Here is a 22,491-nt window from a genome sequence, read left to right on the forward strand (position 1 = left end):
ATGTGAAGTTCCCAGTACAGAGTCTTGTTTGGAGAGAACATTCCAAAGTGGTGGCCAGATTGTTGGCAGTGTTTTAATAGCAAGGGGACCCACTTGTGGCTCCCACCACAGTACCCAGTGAGGGATGCTCAGGAGGGACTTGTGCCTCCCCCTGCAGTGGGAAGAAGCTCTGTGCATCACTGGAGCTTCTGGTGCCAGTGTTGTGGGATGTCCCAGCAATGCCAGGGCAGGCCTGAAATGGAAGTGAAATTACTTGGTTTGCCCCACTGAAACAGGACCTCTTTTTTGCCACCAAAATAGGACATCGAGGCTGCATTCTGGAATATTTCCTACTGTTTCTGTTTGTGAGCTCTAAAGGGATGAGTGAAAGTGGCTGTCTGTGATTTTCCTTGTTATATGTTCTTTTAAACAGCCAATATATTTTTTTAAAAAGTCATTATGTGGACGCTTCTATTAGAGTATATAGCACATAGCAATAGTTCATGATTGTTGACTAAATCAGTAATAATGCCACTTTACAACCTAAGATATTTTTCTTTTTTTTTTTTTTCTGTTTTTTTAGCTCTAAAACAAATCCAGAAGTCCATAATTACCAGGTAAGAAACTGCTTTTAAATGTTTTCTTTAAATAAGGAAAATTTTAAAAATAAAATAAAACAAAAAAAAGGTTTTCGTAAAGTTTCTACATTTTCTTTAATGAACAGTCATATTTATAATCAGATTTTGAGGAAATAATAACAATATTTGTTTTTTTGAGAAAATGGTAAGAGGAGAGCCCTTTCCTTCTGACCCCTGCCGCTTCTTGGTCATCTGAACTGCCTGTTTTTCTTAACCTTGTCAACTGGCAAGCATCAGGGACCTATGTTTAAGTTTCTGGGTGGCCAGACACAGCCCCTTAGTGGCGTTCCAGTGAAGCAGCTTTTTGTCAAAACGTGTTTTAGGCCTAGGGAACATGAGTCCCTTGAAATGCGCATTCAGGAAAGGATGCTTTGGTCAAGTGTTTGGGAAATGTTGCATCTTTCATTCCCCTTCTTGGATTTTACAGTGTCCACTGAGGTGTGAAAGTACTGAGAAATCCTGCAAGAAAGACAGGTTTTATTTTTTTTTAATTTATTGTTTCCCAGATTATTTGCAAATTGCTCCCCTCTCACACCCCGATAAAAAAAAAAAAAAAAAACTAGTCTTGGGCTGGCACAGTGGTGTACATCTGTAGTGCGAGCTATTTGGGGAGGCTAAGGCGAGAAGATCACTTGAGCCTGGGAATTCGAGGCTGCAGTGAGCTATTATCATATACCACTGCACTTCAGCCCAGACGACACAGTGAGAACTCATCTATTTAAAAAGACAAACACTAGTCTCAGCCCCTTCATATCTTTTTAAAAAAACACTGGCCTCAGCCTCTCCCATTTTTTTGGTGGTGGTGAACTCATTAACACGAATAGTCCGTGGTTTCTAGAACCTTCTTTGTAAAGCACTGTGCTAGGCCCATCGGCTGCAAGCAGGAGCGCAGGTACGTTTCCATGGCTGGCATCTTGCTCTTTCTCAGGACGGCCAACCAGGGCCTGTGCCGCCTGCCAGCTCACCCATGCCTGGTAGCATGAAAGGTGTGGTTTATAGCTCGGCCTGGATCAAGCACATTCTTCCTGAGCCACCGTGGGTGGCTCTCTCTGGCCATTCACAGCCTTGTACCACCTGGTTCCAACTTCTCTATTTATTTCTCACCACTCCCATCACGCTCCATATGTTCAGCTCACAGGAAATTGCATAATTGTTGTCCCATAATTTCTTCCCACCATTCTTTGCCCATGTTCGTCTGCCTGGAATTCCTTTGCTTCCTATCAGTATATTAAAGTGTCTGTCAAAGAGTCAGCCACGGTGGCTCATGCGTGTAATCCCAGCACTTTGGGAAGCCAAGGCAAGAGGATCACTTGAGCCCAGGAATTCAAGACCAGCCTGGCCAACATAGTGAGACCCCATCTCTATTTTTAAATAATCCCGAGTTCAAGTGATTCTCTTGCCTCAGCCTCCCAAGTAGCTGGGGTTATAGGTGCATGCCACCATGCCCGGCTAATTTTTATGTTTTTAATAGAGACAAAGTTTCACCATGTTGGCCAGGCTGGTCTCGAACTCCTGACCTCAAGTGATCCACTCACCTCAGCCTCCCAAAGTGCTGGGTTTGCAGGTATGAGCCACAGTGCCCGGCCCAGGGTTCTTGAATCTTCTTATTCACTGATTGTTTTTGATTGTTTTTTGTTAAGGGGTTTTCAGGTGTGAGTAACTGAAAAGTTGTAGGGGACAGGTAATGGATAGGTAATCAGTGCTTAAAGGAGAGAAAAAAAATTTAGAAAAGCAAAGCAGCTCAGCCCTGCCTGTGTCCTCTCTCCATAGCCCTGGGGTGTGTTCTCACTGTGCGTTTTCTGCTTAGAGTGAACATCAAGGCAATTGTTGAAATCAGATCTACTGAAACTCATCTAGGCATTGTTATCGCAACCTCATTGGCAACCACGGGTCCTTTGGACCTTGCCAGTCTTAGAGGTCTTGTGTTGTTCTATCAAGGGTTGGGAGTAAATTGACCGGGAAGAGAATGTCCTGAGAAGTGGCCTGATCGGCATGTGAATACCGTGAAGGGTATTCAAGAGGATGGTGTTGCAGCATTTATCTTATTTCAAGCACTGCAAGGTCAGCCAGCTGCGAAGGATGGATCTCTGTGTTCTCAATGAGGACACTGTTGGCATTTGGGGAGGGAGAGTTCTTCATTGTTTGGGACTGTCCCTGGAATTGCAGGATGATTAGCTTCCCTTTTCTCTGTTACTGTGACAAGCAAACATGCACACATTCATTTCCCGTTGTCCTCTGAGGGATATGAGCGTACCAGTTGAGAACCAGCTGAGTTAACACTAAAATACTCCTTGACAGTTGAGAATGTGAATAAATTGCCAGAGGAGACCAAGGAAGTTTCCAAAATCTTTTTCCAGGTCTATGGCTAAGGTTCCCACCTCTCTCTGATGAATCTGATTTGGCTGTGTTTAAAGCCAGAGAAAAACATAGAGGGTCCATTTCTAGGTCAGCCTTTCTCTATTGTTGAACAGCCAATGAATGGAACCTCATTCTGGGCCTGTCTATGTGATCAAAACACCTGGAACAGTTAGACTCTGGGCAAATCATCTAAACTCTGTGGGTTTCTGTACCCCCTAAAGGAGCAATATTCAGAGATTGCACCAGGGAGATGCTAAAGCCCTGGTCAGTTCCCAGATCCTGCTACTGAGGTATTTTCTCCGGATTCCTTTTCCTGCAGCATGTCCTTCCGGGGGCTGCAGAGTCCACTTGCTGACAGGCGTCTTTGAAGGAGAAAGGAAAGGCTGCTGGAATACAGAACAGGCAGGGAGGGCATCTCAGGTCCATGAAAATGGAACGAACAGAACTGCTGAGAATTCTCTGTGCCAGAGAGCAGGCCACTGCTTGTTGACCAAAGCATCCCGAGAAGGAGGGGAAGAAATAATTAAAAGAGTAACGGTGGCAAGACTGTAGTGACTTAAATGTCAGGAAGGCCTAATTTGCCCCTTGGGAGGTTGAGCCTTGAGAAGCCGCTGACTTCTGCTGATGTCTAGGACCACTGCCCTCTGCAGGCCAGAAGTGGAATGGCAGGCTGCTACCTAGCCGGCTAGGGCTGCACCTCTGTCCATTTGTGAGTCATTGGTCAGGGTCTGTGTTCTCTTTATAAAATGGAACTTCCTTCAAAATTAGCGGGGTGTGGTGGCAAGCGCCTGCAATCCCAGCTACCCAGGAGACTGAGGCAGGAGAATTGCTTGAACCCAGGAGGTAGAGGTTGCCAAGATCCTGCCATTGCACTCCAGCCTGGGCGACAGAGCAAGACTCTGTCAAAAATAAAAATTTTTTTAAAAAGACAACCTTCAGCCTCCTTCCTTCTCTTCTTTCTCTTTCTTCCTTCCCTTCTTTTTCTTTCTTCTGTCCCTCCCTACTTTCCTTCCCTCCCTCCCCTCATCCCTTCTTCTCAAACTCTCTCCCTTTCTCCCTCCCGTTTTATCAGGATGATAAGCGCTCTGGATGGTTTTGTTTGTTTTGGTATTTTGTTTTGGATTGCATTTTAGAAGATTATTTTTATTGCATAAACCAGGGAGAAAGAAAAAAACCTTCACCCACGGCCCTGCTGCTTCACTTAGCATCCCTGTCCAGTCCTTGCCTGCGTGCAGATGTAACTGCTCCACATGGTCATTGTCATTTTCAGCAATGACAAAAATTGTTTCTGAAGAGAGAAATTGCCTCCCACTCTCCCCATCTCTCTGACACCTTCCGCCTCTTCCCTTGGGGAGATGAATACAGCCTGTCCCTGGTACTCCGGACAACCCCCTTCAAGGCAGGTGCTGTCACCTTCTAAGAGCAGCTTCCCAGCCCCTTCACAGGGAGCCGCCTCTGGAGAGGGCAAGAACCCGTGCTGGGTTCCAGCCCCCAGCCTTTGTCAAAGGGGGAAACGTGATCATCCTGGGAAACATCCATCCCCTAGCCAGGGTCTGTAGCCTTTCCATTCATAGTCCCCCAGCCCCTCGGGTGGATGCCAGTAACAGAGAAAGCGAATGAGGACCATTGAAATTAAAAGGTCATCAAATAATCAAGTTCGGTGTTTTATTTCTAGCCTCAGTATCATCCTAATATCCACCCTAGCCAGCCCCGGTGGCATCCTCACTCTCCAAATGTCAGGTAAGTGCTGGTGCTTCCAGAGCTGCACCTTCAAAAGCTCTCCTTTCTCTAGAAAAGTTCAGATTCTGCCTAGTTAGGAGTAGAAAGTCTGCATCAGTAACAACCCTTAAGGGGTGCATTGTCATGGCCGAGATGAATAAATTTTCAAAGCAAAGGTAGCCAGTGATGCGTGTGGATGTATCAAAGGTGTGCTTTGTGAAATAAAAAATGAATTGATTTTAAAAAATCATTCTGATCTCATATATTCTCGGTTTAGTTTTATGTTCAAGAAGTTACTGAAAATTTCTAAGTAACATTTTTCTGTCCTGAGAATTTGTTTACTTCAAATGTGATGAAAGCTTGGGGATTTTTGTTGTTGTGGGTTTTTTTTTTTTTTGTAAGGATTTTTTTGGGGGGGGTGGGGAATGGGTTTGCCTTTTGTGGCAATCAATATTTTTTCCCTAGACTGAGGGGTCAGTTTTTCTGTAAAGGATCAGGCAGTCAATATCTTCGGCTTTGTGGTCGCTGTCACAACTCCTTAACTCTGCCATTGTACTTTGAAAACAGCCTGAGACAATCCATAAATGAGAGGCTATGGCTGTGCTTCAATGAAACTGATTTAGAAAAACAGTAGGATTGGGCCGAGGCCTGTCACTTGCCAACCTTGGCCCCAACCTACCATAATCCTTTCTAAGCCAACTGACATCTGCTGGACTGTGTTTATAGTTAGGCTTGAGAGGTTTTTTTTTTTTTTAAGGCTGGCTTTGTGAAGGCAAATGTTCCTTTTAAGATTTGAATTTTAGATCAGTCTTAATTGGTGTTTATGTGTGAAGCTATTTCAGAAACATGGTTGGCAAGTTCAGTTTGCATAAAGGTGAGGTTGCTAGCCTTTCTCTGAGAAATGGAGAATAAAATGATGGAAATAAACCCACTTAGAGCAAGGCCAAAAAAAAGTTTGCTGGGGAATTTTGTAACCCAACAGTGTGATTGTTTATAAACACTTGGTAGTCACTTAACTTTTTAAAGCAAATTAGGTGAGTGGAGTAATAATTCTAAATCATGCTGTGTTTCAAAGGTGCTTTATTCTTCAGACATAAGAAGCAGAAGAGATTTATAGAAATGCTATTTTAATTAACATTGTTTTTACAAAAGTTTGTGCTTATCACTGTCTGTTTTATCATGTTAGTTTCCTTCTGAGGCATGGCCTAGCAGCAGGCCTTCTGAGGAAAGCTGGAAACAGTGCCTCTCCGGGGTGGGCCTGCTATTGGCAGCTTTAGTGTCATCTGGAAGCTTGTTAATGCACATTCTCAGCCCCACCCCAGACCTACTGGATCAGAATCTATGGGGTGGGGCCCAACATTTTGTGTATTTTCAACCTCTGCAAAGATACCCCCTGAAAACAGAGTTTGTTAGTCCAACACTTTTGGCAAATGCTGCCTGAGGCGTTCATGGCACACACTGGCATGATAAAACCTCCAAGCAGCCCTGTAGTAAAGGAACATTTTCCACCTTCACTTAGCTTTCTCTGGACGGACTTGACCATGAGACACCCTTTGAAAAATGATGACTTGACTGACCATAGACAGATGCTTGCTCTGCTTGGAAGTTCATCGATGATCTGCATCTGAACTTTTAAAATTCTCACGTAGGAAATGCATTCATTTCCATTCATAGCTATCCCCATTCACATGGCTCATGACTCCCCCTGCCCCATTTCCTTTGTGCTTGTGTTGTTTCACTTACATTTCTGCATTTTCTTGCATTCTCCCACTAACCATTCGCTCTGCAAACAAAACAGGCAATCCTTTCAGGATGACAGGTCGCACTGGAAAGCATCGGCCAGTGGAGATGACAGCCATTTTGATTATGTCCACGACCAGAACCAGAAGAACTTAGGAGGGATGCAAAGTATGATGTATCGAGATAAACTCATGACTGCACTTTGAGAGACTGAAGCATCTCTCTTCCATTCACCTTCATAGTTTCATTGCATTCCATGAAAAGTGTCTTGGCCTCACATGGATGGATGTGTTTGTACGAGTGTCTTTAAGGAGTAGTCCTGAAGGGTGTTTTCGGTGTCCATGTAAATATTTGAAGATAAAACCACTATAGCTTGTTATAATTTACTGTTGACTGCATTCTCATTAAAATGAAGGTAGTTAAAGGCTCAGGAATCATTTTGATTTTCTGATTTTAAAATTGGAGTCAAAGTCTATGTTTATCATATTACTGTGTACCTGATGTTCTTTGTTATTTAATTAATGGGAGCAAATAAAACCAGAAGAGCTTGGAAAGATTGCTCAGCATGTATTCCTATCGTAGAAGTTGAGGTTGCTAGGGTCCAGTTTCCCTAGTGTGGCCTGGATAAGTCATTTCCTCTTCATTGACCTCATTTTCCCCATCTGAAAAGAGAGGGTTGGACTAAGTGATCTCCAAGGTCCTTTCCAACTCTAAAATTCTGGAATTTGTTAACATTTCACTTTGTTTAGGTTGAGGATAGACATTCAAACTAATTTTATCACAAGGAAAACTGCAATACCCACTTCCTTGACAGAGAGTTACTCCTTTCGGAAGCTAAATAAAGTATATAACTTATTAGATGTTATATAAATACAAGGGGACTTTGAGTTTCACATCTTAAAGCAGTTGAGCTACTTCGAATTTAAGCAGTTGTACTAATCTTAAATTGCATAGCATTTGTTTTGATAGAATTTGCTGCTCAAGTATGAGAATAATTTTTAATGTCTTAATGATTGGTGCTGCTAACTTGCATGATTTCAGAAGACATAATTGTGAATACACGCTGTCAGAATTAGGGGATTGGTTTTTACCCTAGACTTCACTCTTGAAAAGCAACGTGCAGTCAGGATCATTTATGGCTCAAATGAAAGCATATAAGGTTTTCTTGAAGTTGTGCCAAAACATTCTGTAGAGTAGGATGAGATGGGTGTTGCCCTAGTCTGTTGGTAGACGCAGAAATCAGTATGTTGTCTTGTAGGTTAAAGCTTGTACCAAAATATTTATTTCCCCCGTTTCAAGCCCTGAGTCAAACATTTTTTTCTCTTAATAATAGACCTAAAATGTTTTATTAGTATTTCTGTGAAATCAGTTGATTCTTGTGCCATTTTTATGTATGTAATTGTAATTTTGCCCATGTTAGGCCCTCTAAAAAATGTTTGACATCCTTTGAGATCTTTTGTTACTAAAATCTGATCTTTTTTGGCTACCGCAAAAATCTATTCAGCAAGAAGGTATCAGCTGCGTACCTTGCACAGTGGAGCTGACCGCCTATAAACTCTCCCTAAGGTATTTGTTTACAGGTGTATTCCATTTTAGCAGACGTTCTGATCCTCAGTGTATGTGCTGCATACAATTAAATGTGTTCTGAATCTTTTCATCTTACTGATAGCATTTTTACAAATGTGTTTCCAAGGAATAAAGATTATTCTTGCTTTTTTTTGACTCCATCTTCATTTTTTTTTTATTGATTCTTATTGCTATGCAGAAGTCTCATTTGTGAATGACCTCGGTAACAGAACAGGTGGTTTTTTCAAGTCTGAAGGTGAGCATTCAGTTAGGTGGGTGGAGCAAGATCATCTTAGAATGAGGCTGCTCTTGGCAAGAGTGGCTCTTACAGGCACAGCAGCTGATGCCTTTCTTCATCTGGGGCAACTCTGGTGAAGGTTGTCCTGCCTATCACAGGTGCAGAATAGAGAGAAGTGGTGGCAGTGGGATTTCCCCAGTAATAGTCCTGTAAAGGTGGATGTTTGTCCTGGCTATTTGTGCTCTTCCTGGCAGGAAGGCATCCAAACCCTTATCTGTGGGCTCCTGGAAATTGTGTATGCCATCTGATACCCTCTAATAAATACCTCTCTGCTTAAAGTAACTTGAGTGGTTTCAGTTGTCTGCAACCAAGAAGCCTCACCAGTATGCATACTTATGACATCCTGATTGTTAAATGAAGTATACACTTTTCATTCCTTAACTTAGTGGACCTTTCTCTACTGCAGTTGACCAGTTCAGTCTCCTTTTCTGTCATTACATTTTGATGTTGTCTAAAGGTCTTTCTTCTGCTCACTGCTGTTTTCACCACAGCCTACCCAGGTCTTCTCGTTCTGTCCTGATTCTATAATGCTGTAGACTCGGAAACCATCCTCTGTAACCCAGACTGTCCTGTGAACTTTTGGACTGACATTTCAACTTGGGTATCCTGTGTACACCTCAAACTCCACCTATCAAAGATCAAATTGGTCATCTTTTACCCTCCTCCCACAAAACTTTTCTTCTGCCTGAATTCACTTTTTTACCCACAGTAAGAATGTATGTATCATATACAGCTGTTCTCCCTGTTGCCACCCATATCCAAACAGTGCCTAGGTCTGTTCACCTCTGCCTTGGTATTCATACTTAGGCTTTCCTCTCTCTTCTTACTGACATGGATCCCACAGGAGCATCTTTTCTCTGGCTCAGAGGTGCCCTTCCTGATCTCCCTGACTCCAGTTGCTCCTGACAAGCTCATGCTCCTCCCAGTCACTAGAGTGGTCTTTCTAAAACACGGTTGGCCTGTGCCATTGCAGTGCTTGCCATTACCCTGAGGATGAAGTCCAATGACCTCTCTGTGGAATTCACCACTCTTGTGTCTCCGTCCTCTTGCTCTAGCATATATCCCCCATTTCTCACCCTACTGTTGAAAATTCTTCAATGCCAAATTGCTTGTGGTTCCTGGCATGCACCACACCCTGCTGTTACTCACATCTATGCCTTTGCAAGTACTGTTCCTTCTGCCTAGAATTTTGTCACTCCTGTCTCTTCCCCTAACTCCTGCTCAATGTCTGCCTCTGCCCAGACATCTTCTAGGGACTGTCTGACGGCCCCACCTCTGCAAACTGGGTTAATTTCTGTGTTCCAGTAATAACCCCCTCCCTTTCTACCCTCATCTATAGCAACGTCACACTTACAGCTTTGTATTAAAATAGGCTCTTTTGTTTATCTCATCCTGGAACCTGTACACTGCATCAGCCTGAGCTTTGTGTCTTACTTGCCTTTGTTCCCCAGCACCTGACAGAGAGCAGGTGCTCCATGAATGTCTGCTCAGCAAATGGATTATTCCACATTCATTTGAAAGGCGATGTCTAACCAGGTAACAGGCAATAACACATCATCTCTGGGCTGGTCTGAAGATACCTGAACAACCTTATCCAGTATGGGGGCATCGTACTGTGCGTAGGACATTGACCACCATGTGACTTCTAGATTCAGTTTCACCATCTGAATATTACTCAGTGTGTCAACTGTGTTCTCATTTGAGGCACTGGTATCATGCTGTACAGGGCAGAAGAAAGTCCAGCCACGTGACGTTGGAAACCCCCGGTAGGTAGACATTGATCTGCACTAATATATAGGGCCTGGTCATCTAATGCTAGGCCTTGGATTCTGCATGTGTCACTTCACTTCCTGACCATTCTGTGAGATGGGTAATACCCTCTTTTCATACATAGGAAGCTCAGGCTTAGAGTTTAACCAAGCAGCCTGTATTCCAGAGCCTGTGGTCTCAACCACTGTGCTCTCTTGTCTCTCACCTTTCATCCCACCATTTGCAGCCCTGGGGATCCACATCTCCATGAGACTGCTAGATAATGTTGAATAGTTCACTCCACTGAAGTCGAATTGCTCACCCAGAAACCCATCCACTCCCTCCAGCCATCGAGTAACCCCTGTCCATCTGCATTACCACCACACCGGTAGGTAGCTCACTGTCCATACAGCAGTGTGGCCTGGTCACCATGTTCCCTTCACCATCACCACCACCAGTCATAACTGTCCATACCTCCCACACACACACCAGGGCTGGTAACCTTGTTCATCTCCATCACCTGTGATCTAATAACGCTGTTTACTGCCTTCTCCCCACACACACCCCTCCAGTGGTCTAGTAACCCTCTCCCACACCTTACCACCCCTCCCCGAGTCTAAAAATCCTGTCCACACAGGCATCATTCAGCAGTGGTCCCATTTTCAAAGAAGCAGTGATTGGACATTATTCTTAATGAACCACTGCTTATTGGAGACAATCCACTCTATGGACTTCCTTCCGAAGAGCTCACAAATGAACAATGTCTTCTGGAATATTACTTGACAATAAAGCCATACTCACTATTCCATAATTAATGGAATTAACTTTTACATTGTGAAGCTCAGGTATGTACTGGTTTATCATCTGTTCATGTTTCTGTGGTCCCTCAAAACATCCAACAGTGTACTGACAGTTGTCATTTGATTGATGTAATTCATGCCAGAAATCTCTAAATCCTGCCAGGTAATTAATTACCTTGGTCTTCAAAACCCTTTTGCCTATTTCATTTATTGGTCTATCATTTCTATTGAAGATGGTTCTCTTTAGCCACAAAGACAGAGGAATAAGGACAGTGTGGGAATTCCCCTTAGTCCTTCTTGCCTGTTAATGCACCATCCTTCCAGGTCAGTGACTCCGGCCTCCTCTGTCCCGCTCTGAACACAAGTAATGACAGAGCCTTTGTGTTGCCCTTGACTTTACAGCTTTTAACTAGTCCTTTAAAATCTTAGCTCATCAAAGAACTCCCTGAACAGCCATATTGATCCCTTCAGATCAATATTTCTCAAACTTAGAGTTCTAAATCAATTCCCTGGCTGACCAAGTCTTCCAAACGTACCAGGAAAATACCCTACTTTGGTCCGGGGTGATTTGCTTCCACTGTCTCGTTACAGGAGGCAGTGGACAGATGCAGAGGCGAAGCGTAAGGGGGCGGAGAGAAAAAGCAAGTCACTGTTAAAGGTCCCTTGCACGTGAGAAATGGCACATTTTAAGAAACTCTGGGGGTATCAAAAGACACGTAAAGTGGACAATCAGCTCAGCCTTAGCAAAAGAAATCCTCGGCCGGGCGCGGTGGCTCAAGCCTGTAATCCCAGCACTTTGGGAGGCCGAGACGGGCGGATCACGAGGTCAGGAGATCGAGACCATCCTGGCTAACAGTGAAACCCCGTCTCTACTAAAAAATACAAAAAAACGAGCGGGCGAGGTAGCGGGCGCCTGTAGTCCCAGCTACTCGGGAGGCTGAAGCAGGAGAATGGCGTAAACCCGGGAGGCGGAGCTTGCAGTGAGCTGAGATCCGGCCACTGCACTCCAGCCCGGGCGACAGAGCGAGACTCTGTCTCAAAAAAAAAAAATACAAAAAACTAGCCGGGCGAGGTGGCGGGCGCCTGTAGTCCCAGATACTCGGGAGGCTGAGGCAGGAGAATGGCGGAAACCCGGGAGGCGGAGCTTGCAGTGAGCTGAGATCCGGCCACTGTACTCCAGCCCGGGCGACAGAGCGAGACTCTGTCTCAAAAAAAAAAGAAATCCTCAATAGTTCTGCAAATAGGCCCACTTCTCCCAAAATTAGGGAGTCAAAGAATGGCTTGGACAACTTACTAAAAATATGGATTGCTGCATTCTAAATGGTCAGTGGTAAGACCCCAGACCCTGCATTTTAAGAGCCCAGGACAGTCTGAGGTGGGCAGTCCAGGTTTGCTTTTCTCTTTGGGAAAGCAAAGCTACTTCTCTGCTTGTGTGTTCATCCTTATTATTATAATGCCTCAATTTTAACTCTCAGTAGAGGTCAACTCTTTTTTTTTTTTTTAATAGTCATGATGTTAAGTCAATGGATGGAGGCATCACAATACGTAACTAGATCTGTCTGCTCAGCAAAGCTTTGCATTTCCTTAGGCCCAAGGTGAAGCAGAAGAATGTGAGCATTCTACTGGTTCTTTATATGGCTTTAATGTCATCAGGAACCTGTCCCCTACAATCTATCAAACCAAGTCTGTGTTCTTGCCCTCCCCACTTCAGAAGCAGGGGACTAGTGAATTCCAGCCGTTGGAGGACAGGGCGTGTGTATACACCAGTCTAAGCACCTGGGCTAAGACTTAGCAAAAGAAATCCTCGGCCGGGCGCGGTGGCTCGGGAAACAGGTGGAAGTTTGCAGAAGTAAAATGGCAAGACATTGCCAGCCAGATGAGAGAAGGATTAAAGTGTCCACAGTGTGGTAGTCTGGTTTTATCAAGGGAGAAGAGCCCCATAGTTGCCTGATTAGGTGAAGTGTGGAAGCTTTGGAATCTCACACGGTTTGAATCCCAGCTTTGCCACTTACTAGCCATGGGACCTTTGACTAGTTTCTTCTGGACACCTCATTTTCCTCATCCCCAGATGGAATTTACCAACATCTCACTGATAAGAGAATTATCAATAAATGACATGATACAGAAAAGACATTTTGTGCAGTGCAGTGTTTGACGCTAGCTGGTAAAAAGTTTTAGTGGATTTTGAGATGTAAGGTCGTAGCTGTGCATGTGGACGGAAACAGGCCAAAGAGATTCAAAATAGCTCAAGGCCGGGCATGGTGAATCACACCTGTAATCCCACACTTTGGGAGGCTGAGGCGGGTGGATCATTCAAGGTCAGGAGTTCGTGACCAGCCTGGCCAACGTGGTGAAACCCCATCTCCACTAAAAATGCAAAAACTAGCCGGGCGGGGTGGCATATGCATGTAGTCCCAGCTACTTGGGAGACTGAGGCAGGAGAATGGCTTGAACCAGGGAGGCGGAGGTTGCAGTGAGCTAAGATCATGCCTTTGCACTCCAGCCTGGGTGACAATGTGAGACTCCATCTAAAAAAATAAAAATAATAAAGTCTAGTTCAAGAAATGGTATATCTAATAGATTGATGGCTTGAGATGTATATTCTAAGTTTAGCAAGGGAAAGGGGTGTTTGGTGCCAAAGGAAAGATCAGATAGAAGAGCATTAACACATATATAAAGACATGTCTCTTTGAAACTAACAAACTCAGAGCAGAAACACCATGGGGATCTTTTGAGGAAAGAAAAAAGAAATAGAAATGTATTTCTGTCCGAGAATACTAGGAAATAACTGTCCAGGCAGAATGTGCACAATGCTTTCCCATCTGCACATGGCAGAATTGGCATAGAGTAAAGAATTGGTGAGATGGCTGAGAGTCCATTCTGTTGGTACGATTGGGACTCAGAGGCTTGGAGAATTGAAACAGAGCGTCTGCTCCATTCCCTCCTTGTCTAATTTGGGATTTCATTTTAGATGAATTGGAGGAAGATTTTAACTATTAGGAGACTGAGTGGAAAGTTAGTAATAAAAGGGAACCACTGTGCTTTGTTGCCATTTTGTCTGTCTGTCTTTCTTTCCCTTTTTTTTTTTTTTTTTTTTTGAGACACAGTCTCTGTCTGTCATCCAGGCTGGAGTGCAGTGGTGCAGTCATGGCCCACTGCAGCCTCGACCTCCGGGGCTCAAGCGATCCCCCCACTTCAGTTTCCTGAGTAGCTGGCATGCACCACCATGCTTGGCTACATTTTAAAAAAATTTTGTAGAGATGGGGTCTTGCCATGTTGCACAGGCTGGTCTCAATTCCTGGCTCAAACGATCCTCTTGCCTTGGCCTCCCCAAATACTGGGATTATAGGGGAGAGCCACTGCACCTAGCCTGGTGCCTTTTTTAAGATAGGTAATACAAACAGTAGTAAAAATTCAGACACAAATAACTGGAAGTTACTTTTCCTTTCCATCTTCTTATTCCCTAGTTTTCCTTGGAAGCAAACATTGTTAGCATTTCTCTTTGTCAATCTAGAGCTACTCCATGTATAAAGAGCATATATTTATTTTACCAATCAATATTGATGGACGTTTAAGCTGCATCAACTCCCTCAAGTTACAGTGGTGCTGCCATTCTTGTACCTTGTGTTTGTGCACTTGAACAAATCTACCTGTAGAATAAATTCCCTCGAAGTAGCATCCTGGTCAAAAGGTATGTGCATATTTAAGTTGGATATTGTCTAATGAAATTTCTCTCCAAATATATTCCACCTGTTTATACTCCCCCCAGCCCACAGGCACCCCCAGCAATTATGACAGTGTCTCTGTGACCTCACAGGAAGCAAATCATAGCCTTTGCTAGCTTTTTTTTTTTTTTTAACTTAGTCTGATAGGTAAAATCCAGAATTTCTGTTTTAATTACATTTCTCTATGAACAAGGCTATGCACCTTTTCGTCTTTCTAAACACCGTTTGTTGTATGTTTTCTGTGAACCATCTGAAACCCCTATTCTTGAGTCATGCTCATTAATAAAGATCAGGCTGATGAAGTACAATTAACCATGTTATCTTAGTATTTGTAATAGTGAAGAAAGGAAAGGCTTGGATGAGTTGATATTTACCAGACATTTTTTTGAAAGTAGGTTTCCAGGCCAAGTGTGGTGGCTCATGCCTGTAATCCTAGCACTTTGGGAAGCCGAGGTGGGTGGATCACCTGCGGTCAGGAGTTCAAGATCAGCCTGGCCAACATGGCAAAACCCCATCTCTGGCCGGGCGCGGTGGCTCAAGCCTGTAATCCCAGCACTTTGGGAGGCCGAGACGGGCGGATCACAAGGTCAGGAAATCGAGACCATCCTGGCTAATAAGGTGAAACCCCGTCTGTACTAAAGAATACAAAAAACTAGCCGGGCTACGAGGCGGGCACCTGTAGTCCCAGCTACTTGGGAGGTGGAGGCAGGAGAATGGCGTGAACCTGGGAGGCGGAGCTTGCAGTGAGCTGAGATCCGGCCACCGCACTCCAGCCTGGGCGACAGAGCCAGACTCGGTCTCAAAAAAAAAAAAAAAAAAAACCATCTCTACTAAAAATGCAAACAATTAGCTGGACCTGGTGGCACATGCCTATAACCCCAGCTACTCAGGAGTCTGAGACAGGAGAATCGCTTGAACCCGGGAGGTGGAGGCGGCAGTGAGCCTAAATCACACCACTACACTCCAGCCTGGGTGACAAGAGCAACACTCCGTCTCAAAAAAAAAAAGTAGGTTTCCAGAAATTCAGGTAAGAATCAGCACGATACTGCCCTGCAGAGCCGAAAAAGGGAATGTGGGCAACATAAAGATAGCAAAGGTAAAGGAATTGATTTCTAATATCTGTGTTTCCTTTCCTGTTTGGGAGAGTATTGAGAACTTCCCACTCAGGCTTCTTAGATACCCACCCAGACATCATGAATTTCCCTGGTGCATTGATCAAGGAAGGATGGATATACTTCTAGTTACAATTAAAATTCCGATATATTGGATCTAAAATTACAGCCACATCCCAAGAGTCACCTGTGGTTTTATTGGATGAAAGGCTGCAGAATTTAAAATATTAAAACTGCTGTAGTCTAGGCCATCCACTAAAAAAGGATTAGAATAATTAGAGGAACATCCCTGTAGGCTCATGTTATAAGAAACCCACAGAAACCTAGCTAATCGTCCCCTACTGAATGGTGAATGGTTTAAACATCCACGTTCTGCACTGAGACCTCAAAAGCAAGAGGTGTTGCTATGCTAATGCTCAACCAGCTTCATTCCCTGGCTGAATAATGGACACTGTATTAAAGGGAATTAAACCACCAAGCCCTTAAAATTCATATCAGTGTTACGACTTCGGAGGCTTATTATGAACTAAGAATGTTCATAATAGAAGCTTCTGAAAAACCTGCAAGAATTGGGGAACAGAGAGAGGATCATTTGATGAGATTTTTAAGCACTAACGAATACCAAAATAAATTAATCCTCATCTGTATTACCCTAGAAACACGTACCCAGTGTTCAGCTCCAACTCTGGCTCACACTGGTGTCTTGTGCAATTAGAATGTCTAAAACCTACTCTTAACAGATTATGCATCTTATTCATCTAACCCGAACTACATTCCGGGATGAATAATGTTTTAATTTCATTCATTCAGTGAGCCGGATGGCGTCTGGGGAGTGGAAAAATAACACTTCCCAGCTTATTCCTGAGTCTGCCGTAGCTCTGTCAGGGTGCATAGGATGACAAAGAATCTGCTATGTGGACAGTATTTTACACTCACAGCTGAGCTTTCGTGACAATGATTATTTTGTCTTACTGTCCCTTTGGGGGCTCATATAATACCGTTTGAGGATGTATTTAAAGAAGTAGTTAGGGGCAAGTCTGTTAATGCTTTTGCTGCCTGAAAAAACAAAGAATAAAGGCAGAGGAACACAGAAATGAGAGGCAAAAAAAAAATTTTGTGAGAAACCTGCAAGTGACCAGGCACAGTGGCTCATGCCTGTAATCCCAGCACTTTGGGAGGCCGAGGTGGGGCAGATCATTTGAGGCCAAGAGTTTGAGACCAGCCTGGCCAACATAGTGAAACTCCGTCTCTACTAAAAATACAAAAATTAGCCAGGCATGGTGGCACACACCTGTAATCCCAGGTACTCGGGAGTCTGAGGCAGGAGAATCACTTGAACCTGGGAGGCAGAGTTTGCAGTGAGCCGAGATCGCACCACTGCACTCCAGACTGGGCAACAGAGCGATCCTCCGTCAAAAAGAAAGAAAGAAACCCAGATGGGAAAGTTCGGCTTATTAGAAGTGACTTGTAAGGGAAAATGACTATATTTGTATTGTTTGGTTTTTTTTTTTTTTTTTTTACTTTAGATGAGAAAAATACTGAATAAACTTGGTCATGAGCCTCTGAGCAAAGACCAACTTATGAAATAGTAATTCTCTGGAATGCACACACATGACGCCTGTGAAGGCACACACACACAATGAGGAAGCCACTGCAAAACCTAGCAAGAATAGCATCACAACAAAACAGCCTTTCTGGAAGAAAAATGTCAGGACCTGCTTACACCTATTTATTGAAATCATTTGATAGTTGTTTGGCAAAAGAAAATTTGAGACTCAAAGATGGAAGCACGTATCCTGTCCTACCTCACACAGGACTCAGACCCGGGAACTACTGAACCCCAAAGGCTCTTGTCACTCCTTAGGATGTGGGATGTTACTCTGCAGTTTTGCAGAGACTACATAATGTAGTTAGGAACAAGTAGGGAATTCATGACTAAAGTGAAACTTTTATGAATAGGTATTTGATAAATTACCTAAGGAGAATTAAAATGTAATGCACTAAAACTAAGTGAATAAACATCTGCTGTGCTTCTCTGCAGTGCTGGTATGTCACAGAAGATGCCATCTTTGGCTCCAGGTAGCTAATCATCATCAGATCAAGAGCTCCCCATCTAGCATGGGTTCATACATCAACCGTGCTAACACCAGAATTGCTTGCAAAGTTCATTGTTTGGAACATTTCTTGAAAGAAATACAAATTGGAAAAGTTTTGTGCCAATTAGTCTCTATAAAGGAATCTAAACTACACCCCCCAAAAAATGCAATTTTGACCTTTTCTTTTCTTTTTTTTTTTTTTTTTTTTTTTGAGACGGAGTTTCACTCGTCACCCAGGCTGGAGGGCAATGGTGCGATCTCGGCCCACTGCAACCTCCACCTCCCAGATTCAAGCAATTCTCCTACCTCATTCTCCTGGGTAGCTGGGACTACAGGTGTGCACCACTACACCTGGCTAATTTTGTACTTTTAGTAGAGATGGGGTTTCACCCTGATTGTTGGCTAGGCTGGTCTCAAACTCCTGACCTCAGGTGATCCACCTGTATTGGCCCCCCAAAGTGTTGGGATTATAGGCATGAGCCACCACATGTGGCCAATTTTGACCTTTTCTGAAGAGAAAGATGAAGTAGAGTCAACCTTCTCACTAGACTTTTTTTTTTTTTTTAGAAATAAGACCACTAAGTTGCTGTAAGAAATCATCCCTAATAGATGCAACATTCATAATGTATCACACTTCTAAGATGTCGATACAATTTTCTTTGAAAATCCATTATGAAAAAAGTACAGTGTTTCAAATACATACTGTACTTGCTGCCAAATAGTATGCTTTCCCTGAATTCAATAAGAACATGTAACAATGTGTCAGTCTGTTTAGTCTCTACCAAATTAAAATTGAAATAAGCGACAGCTATCTGGGAAACCAGAATGAGTAAATTGTACTTTCTCTCATCTCTCAGTCAGACATGGCACAGATCAAATTATATCATTGAGCTGTATAGTTCCTGGCATACGAATGCTTAATGTCCAAAAATGCAGTGTCTGCCACCCAGATAAGTAAAGTGAGTTACCTAAGGTCACATAGGCAAACAGCAGCAAAGCCAAAGCTAAGTGCCAATGCGTGTTCCTTTTTTGTCATTAGATTGCTCCTTTCAAACATATGGCGAAGAAATATTGCCTAGCAATTCAGAGAGCCCGGGTTACCTGGGTTCAAATCCCAGCTCTGCCATTTACTAGCTATGTGACTTGAGGAAGGCTCCTTGGTCTTTCTGCTCCTCTTTTCTTACGTATAAAATGAAGATAATAATAATTGTCCTTTCTTCAAATGGTTGTTGGAAGATTAAGTTAACCGGGTACTCAAAAATGTTAGCTTTTGGGCCTTTTTCCTCTGTGAATATTTAAAGAGCATGATTAATGCACTGGTGTTCAGTCAGGAGGTATGATTCTGGCTGACACCATCTGCTGTAAAAACATACTACGTGAGTGAATTCTGCTAAGAGTCCCAGTTGGAGAGCCACAGTTCCGGGCGAATGGACTGGGTATGGACTAGTGGCAGGGCTTCCTGACTGTTTCTTGTCCTTGGCACACATAGAAAGTGATGTATAGCATGCTGAGACAGGCAGACAAGGCTGCTTGAAGCTCCAGGCTCCCCATGTCCTGTCCACTTACTCCAAGGAGAATAAATGGTTCAGCCCACTTGCAACCCTTCTGAGACTTACCAGTTGGAAACCTCTACTGAGGTCTTGTCAGCTTATCCCTGATGTGGTAGTTCTGATTAGGAATATGGAATTGTCCCCATTGAGGCTAAAAGTAAAATAGGAACTAGTTTGTCCCAACCAGCTCTTCCAGAAGGTGTGTGGAGAACTTGTGTGCTACCGTGAGTCTGCTCTTTGGGCTACATATACACTGATCCCGCCGCCAGAAACTCCAACTTGGAGTTAAGACACGTGACATAAACAGCTCATGAGTAAGTCTGAGTTCAGGCAGCACTTGATATGTGTGCACTGAGCAATCCAGATGAGATGCAGGGGACTTTGGATAGGGGATGTTTATTGCATTTCCTACTGCATCAGCTGGCACCATACCTATGGAGGACTTCTTGACCATCCAGACATGGGCATTCTGTTAAAGGCGCGGAATCTGTTGATTTCTTGGCCTGACTGGCTGATGATTTGGTTGCTTAGGAGGTAGAAGAAACACTGCAGATATTACTGTTGTAAATTCTGGTCAGCAAGGAAGAGTGCATTGGAAATGTGTAAGTAACAAGATCCATGGAAGAAAAAAACCCTGACATCTCAGAATCAACACGAAATGAGTGAAATCCAGGGCTTAATTCTCCACATATTCTTTTTCTTGTTGATACTCTTTTTTAAAAGTATTTTTTTGTGGGTACATATTAGGTGTATATATTTATGGGGTACATGAGATGTTTTGAAACAGGTACGCAATGTGAAATAATCACAGCATATATATTTTACTGTTTAGAAAATCCAATTTCAAAATGTCAAAGAAAATAGACTTAAAAGGGAATATTTTTACATGGGCTGTGAATTCAGAAAGCAAAAATAATCCAAAAGAGAAAGGCTTTACAGTCCTCTCAGATGAACCCACAATTTGTAATAGTATTTTAAAGAGGAGGAAGGTGGAACATATGATCAAAAACAAAGGGGCACAGAACTTTTTTTAAGGACTCCAAAGTTTTGTAGATGCTCACTTTGGTTGGAACAAAAAGATGAGCAATTTAATGACACCCAGTTTTGAGGATGGTACGTGAGACTAACTGGCAGAAGCAGAGCTACTCAATTTTTTTCTTTTTCAACAAGGAAGCTAGTCACTATGCTAACTGCAGAGAGTGAAGAGAACAAACAGAAGAAAATTGAAGTCCAAGATAAGAGAAAGCATAGTCAGGAAATATTTTACTGCTTTTTGATTAGCTCAAGTCTTTAGGCTCAGAAAAATAGTCTCCCAAAATATTGAGAAAATTTCCACGTGTCATTGCTGAGTCAGCATCAGTACCTCTGAAAAAGTCCTGGGAAAATGCTAGATAAGTAGATGGACAGTTTTTTTGGAAAATGAATTCCAGAAACTAGACTGATAAGCTGGATTGCAATACCGAGGACAGTTTAAGAACAGAGTCTTTTATAAGCACTTAGTAAAGGAAGCAGTGTTCGCTTAGGAACAGCACAGATTTGCAGAGAATAAGTCGTGCTAATCTTTCAAGACTTGTAGTAAGCTAAGAGTAGAAGGACCGTCTAACCTGGTAAGTAGAATTTGTCAGAAACTGACATTTAATGGTGAAACACTAGATAATATATAAACTTCAGAAATAAAACAAGGAAAGCTGCTGATATTCAGTATTATTCTGGAGACCTTAACAATGGAATAAGCCAAGGAAACAAAATTAGGAATAACTACTGGAGAGGAAGAAACAAAATTCATGTGATTCTCTTCTTAAAATCCAAGTGAATTCCAACCGATAAGAGTTGTGCAAAGTGGTCAGAGGCAGAAATATCCTAAAGTCAGCAGCTTTATATATCTATCTAGTCATTAAAAATTAGGGGATATGGGCCAAGCCTGGTGGCTCACACCTGTAATCCCAGCACTTTGGGAGGCGAGGCGGGCAGATCACGAGGTCAAGAGATCGAGACCAACATGGTGAAACCCCGTCTCTACGAAAAATACAAAAATTAGCTGGGCATGGTAGTGCATGCCTGTAGTCCAAGCTACTCAGGAGGCTGAGGCAGGAGAATTGCTTGAATCCAGGAGGCGGAGGTTGCAGGGAGCCGAGATCACACCACTGCACCCCAGCCTGATGACAGAGCGAGACTCCGTCTAAAAAAAAAAAATTAGGGGATATGTAATAATTAATAAGATCTCATTTTCAATTGTGACAAAACTGAAAAATACCTAGGAATAAAGTTATGTTCTATATCTTAATGAAAAAGTTTAAAAATTCTAACTGAAGGACATTTTAAAAGATCTGAGTAAATTGAGAGAAATATGTTCCTTATGAATATATTCTTTCAAATTAATCCATAATATGTAATGCTTTGAATCAGAATTCCAGTGGGATTTTCTGGAAGTAACCTGAATTCTAGAATTCTAGAATTCAAGAATTCAAGTTATTATCACAAAAGGAATCTGGAAGACTAGGCACGTGATAACAGCTAAGAAAAAAAAGAAAAATAATGATGTGAGAAAGGGAATAAGATTTATAATGTCACATATACATATATATATTAAAACAAAAGTAATTAAGACAGTCTGATACTGGGTTAGATAAGTAGAACAATAAAAGTATGAAGAGGCCGGGCACAGAGGCTCATGACTGTAATACCAGCGCTTTAGGATGAGAAGTGGGAGGATTGCTTAAGGCTAGAAGCTGAGACCAGCCTGGGCAACATGATGAGACCCTGTCTCTACAAAAGAAATGAAAAATTAGCCAGGTGTGGTAGTGCACACCTGTAGTTGTAGGCACTCGGGAAGCTGAGATAAGAGGATTGCTTAAGCCCAGGAATTCAAGGCTGCAGTGAGCTGTGATTGTGCCACTGCACTCTCGCCTGGGCAACAGAGGGAAACCGTGTCTGTCACAAAACAAAAAAATATGAAGAATCCAAAAACAGGTTTATATTGTCTACAAGTCATGAGCAATCCAGAAAACTGAAACTACTCTAGGCACTTCCTACAGAGGGAATTTAATTCAGGGAATTGGTTATACAAAGGCTGCAAAAACTAAGAAACTTAATTGGACAGCGAGGCAACCTAGAAATTAGCAACAACGACAACCTGCTTATCACTCCTAGAGCTGGAGGGA

The 22,491-nt window shown here is 42.9% G+C and overlaps 1 protein-coding gene across 4 annotated transcripts in view; it reads left to right on the top strand.

The window, feature by feature from the left end:
- Window positions 1–22,491, top strand: part of EPB41L4B (erythrocyte membrane protein band 4.1 like 4B) — a 152,707-nt gene that overhangs the window by 74,603 nt on the left and 55,613 nt on the right. For 3 of the 4 annotated variants that reach the window (XM_033237865.1, XM_033237866.1, XM_033237867.1), the window contains exons 14-15: window positions 563–596; window positions 4,651–4,715. In XM_033237865.1, the coding sequence (XP_033093756.1) occupies window positions 563–596; window positions 4,651–4,715 (99 nt within the window). Of the gene's footprint in view, window positions 1–562; window positions 597–4,650; window positions 4,716–6,492; window positions 8,577–22,491 lie in introns of those variants that run through there. The other variant, XM_033237868.1, reaches the window with a different exon arrangement.

The sequence above is a fragment of the Trachypithecus francoisi genome, unplaced genomic scaffold, assembly GCF_009764315.1.
Source record: "Trachypithecus francoisi isolate TF-2019V2 unplaced genomic scaffold, Tfra_2.0 Lachesis_group16, whole genome shotgun sequence".
In the NCBI taxonomy this organism is placed as follows: Eukaryota; Metazoa; Chordata; class Mammalia; order Primates; family Cercopithecidae; genus Trachypithecus; species Trachypithecus francoisi.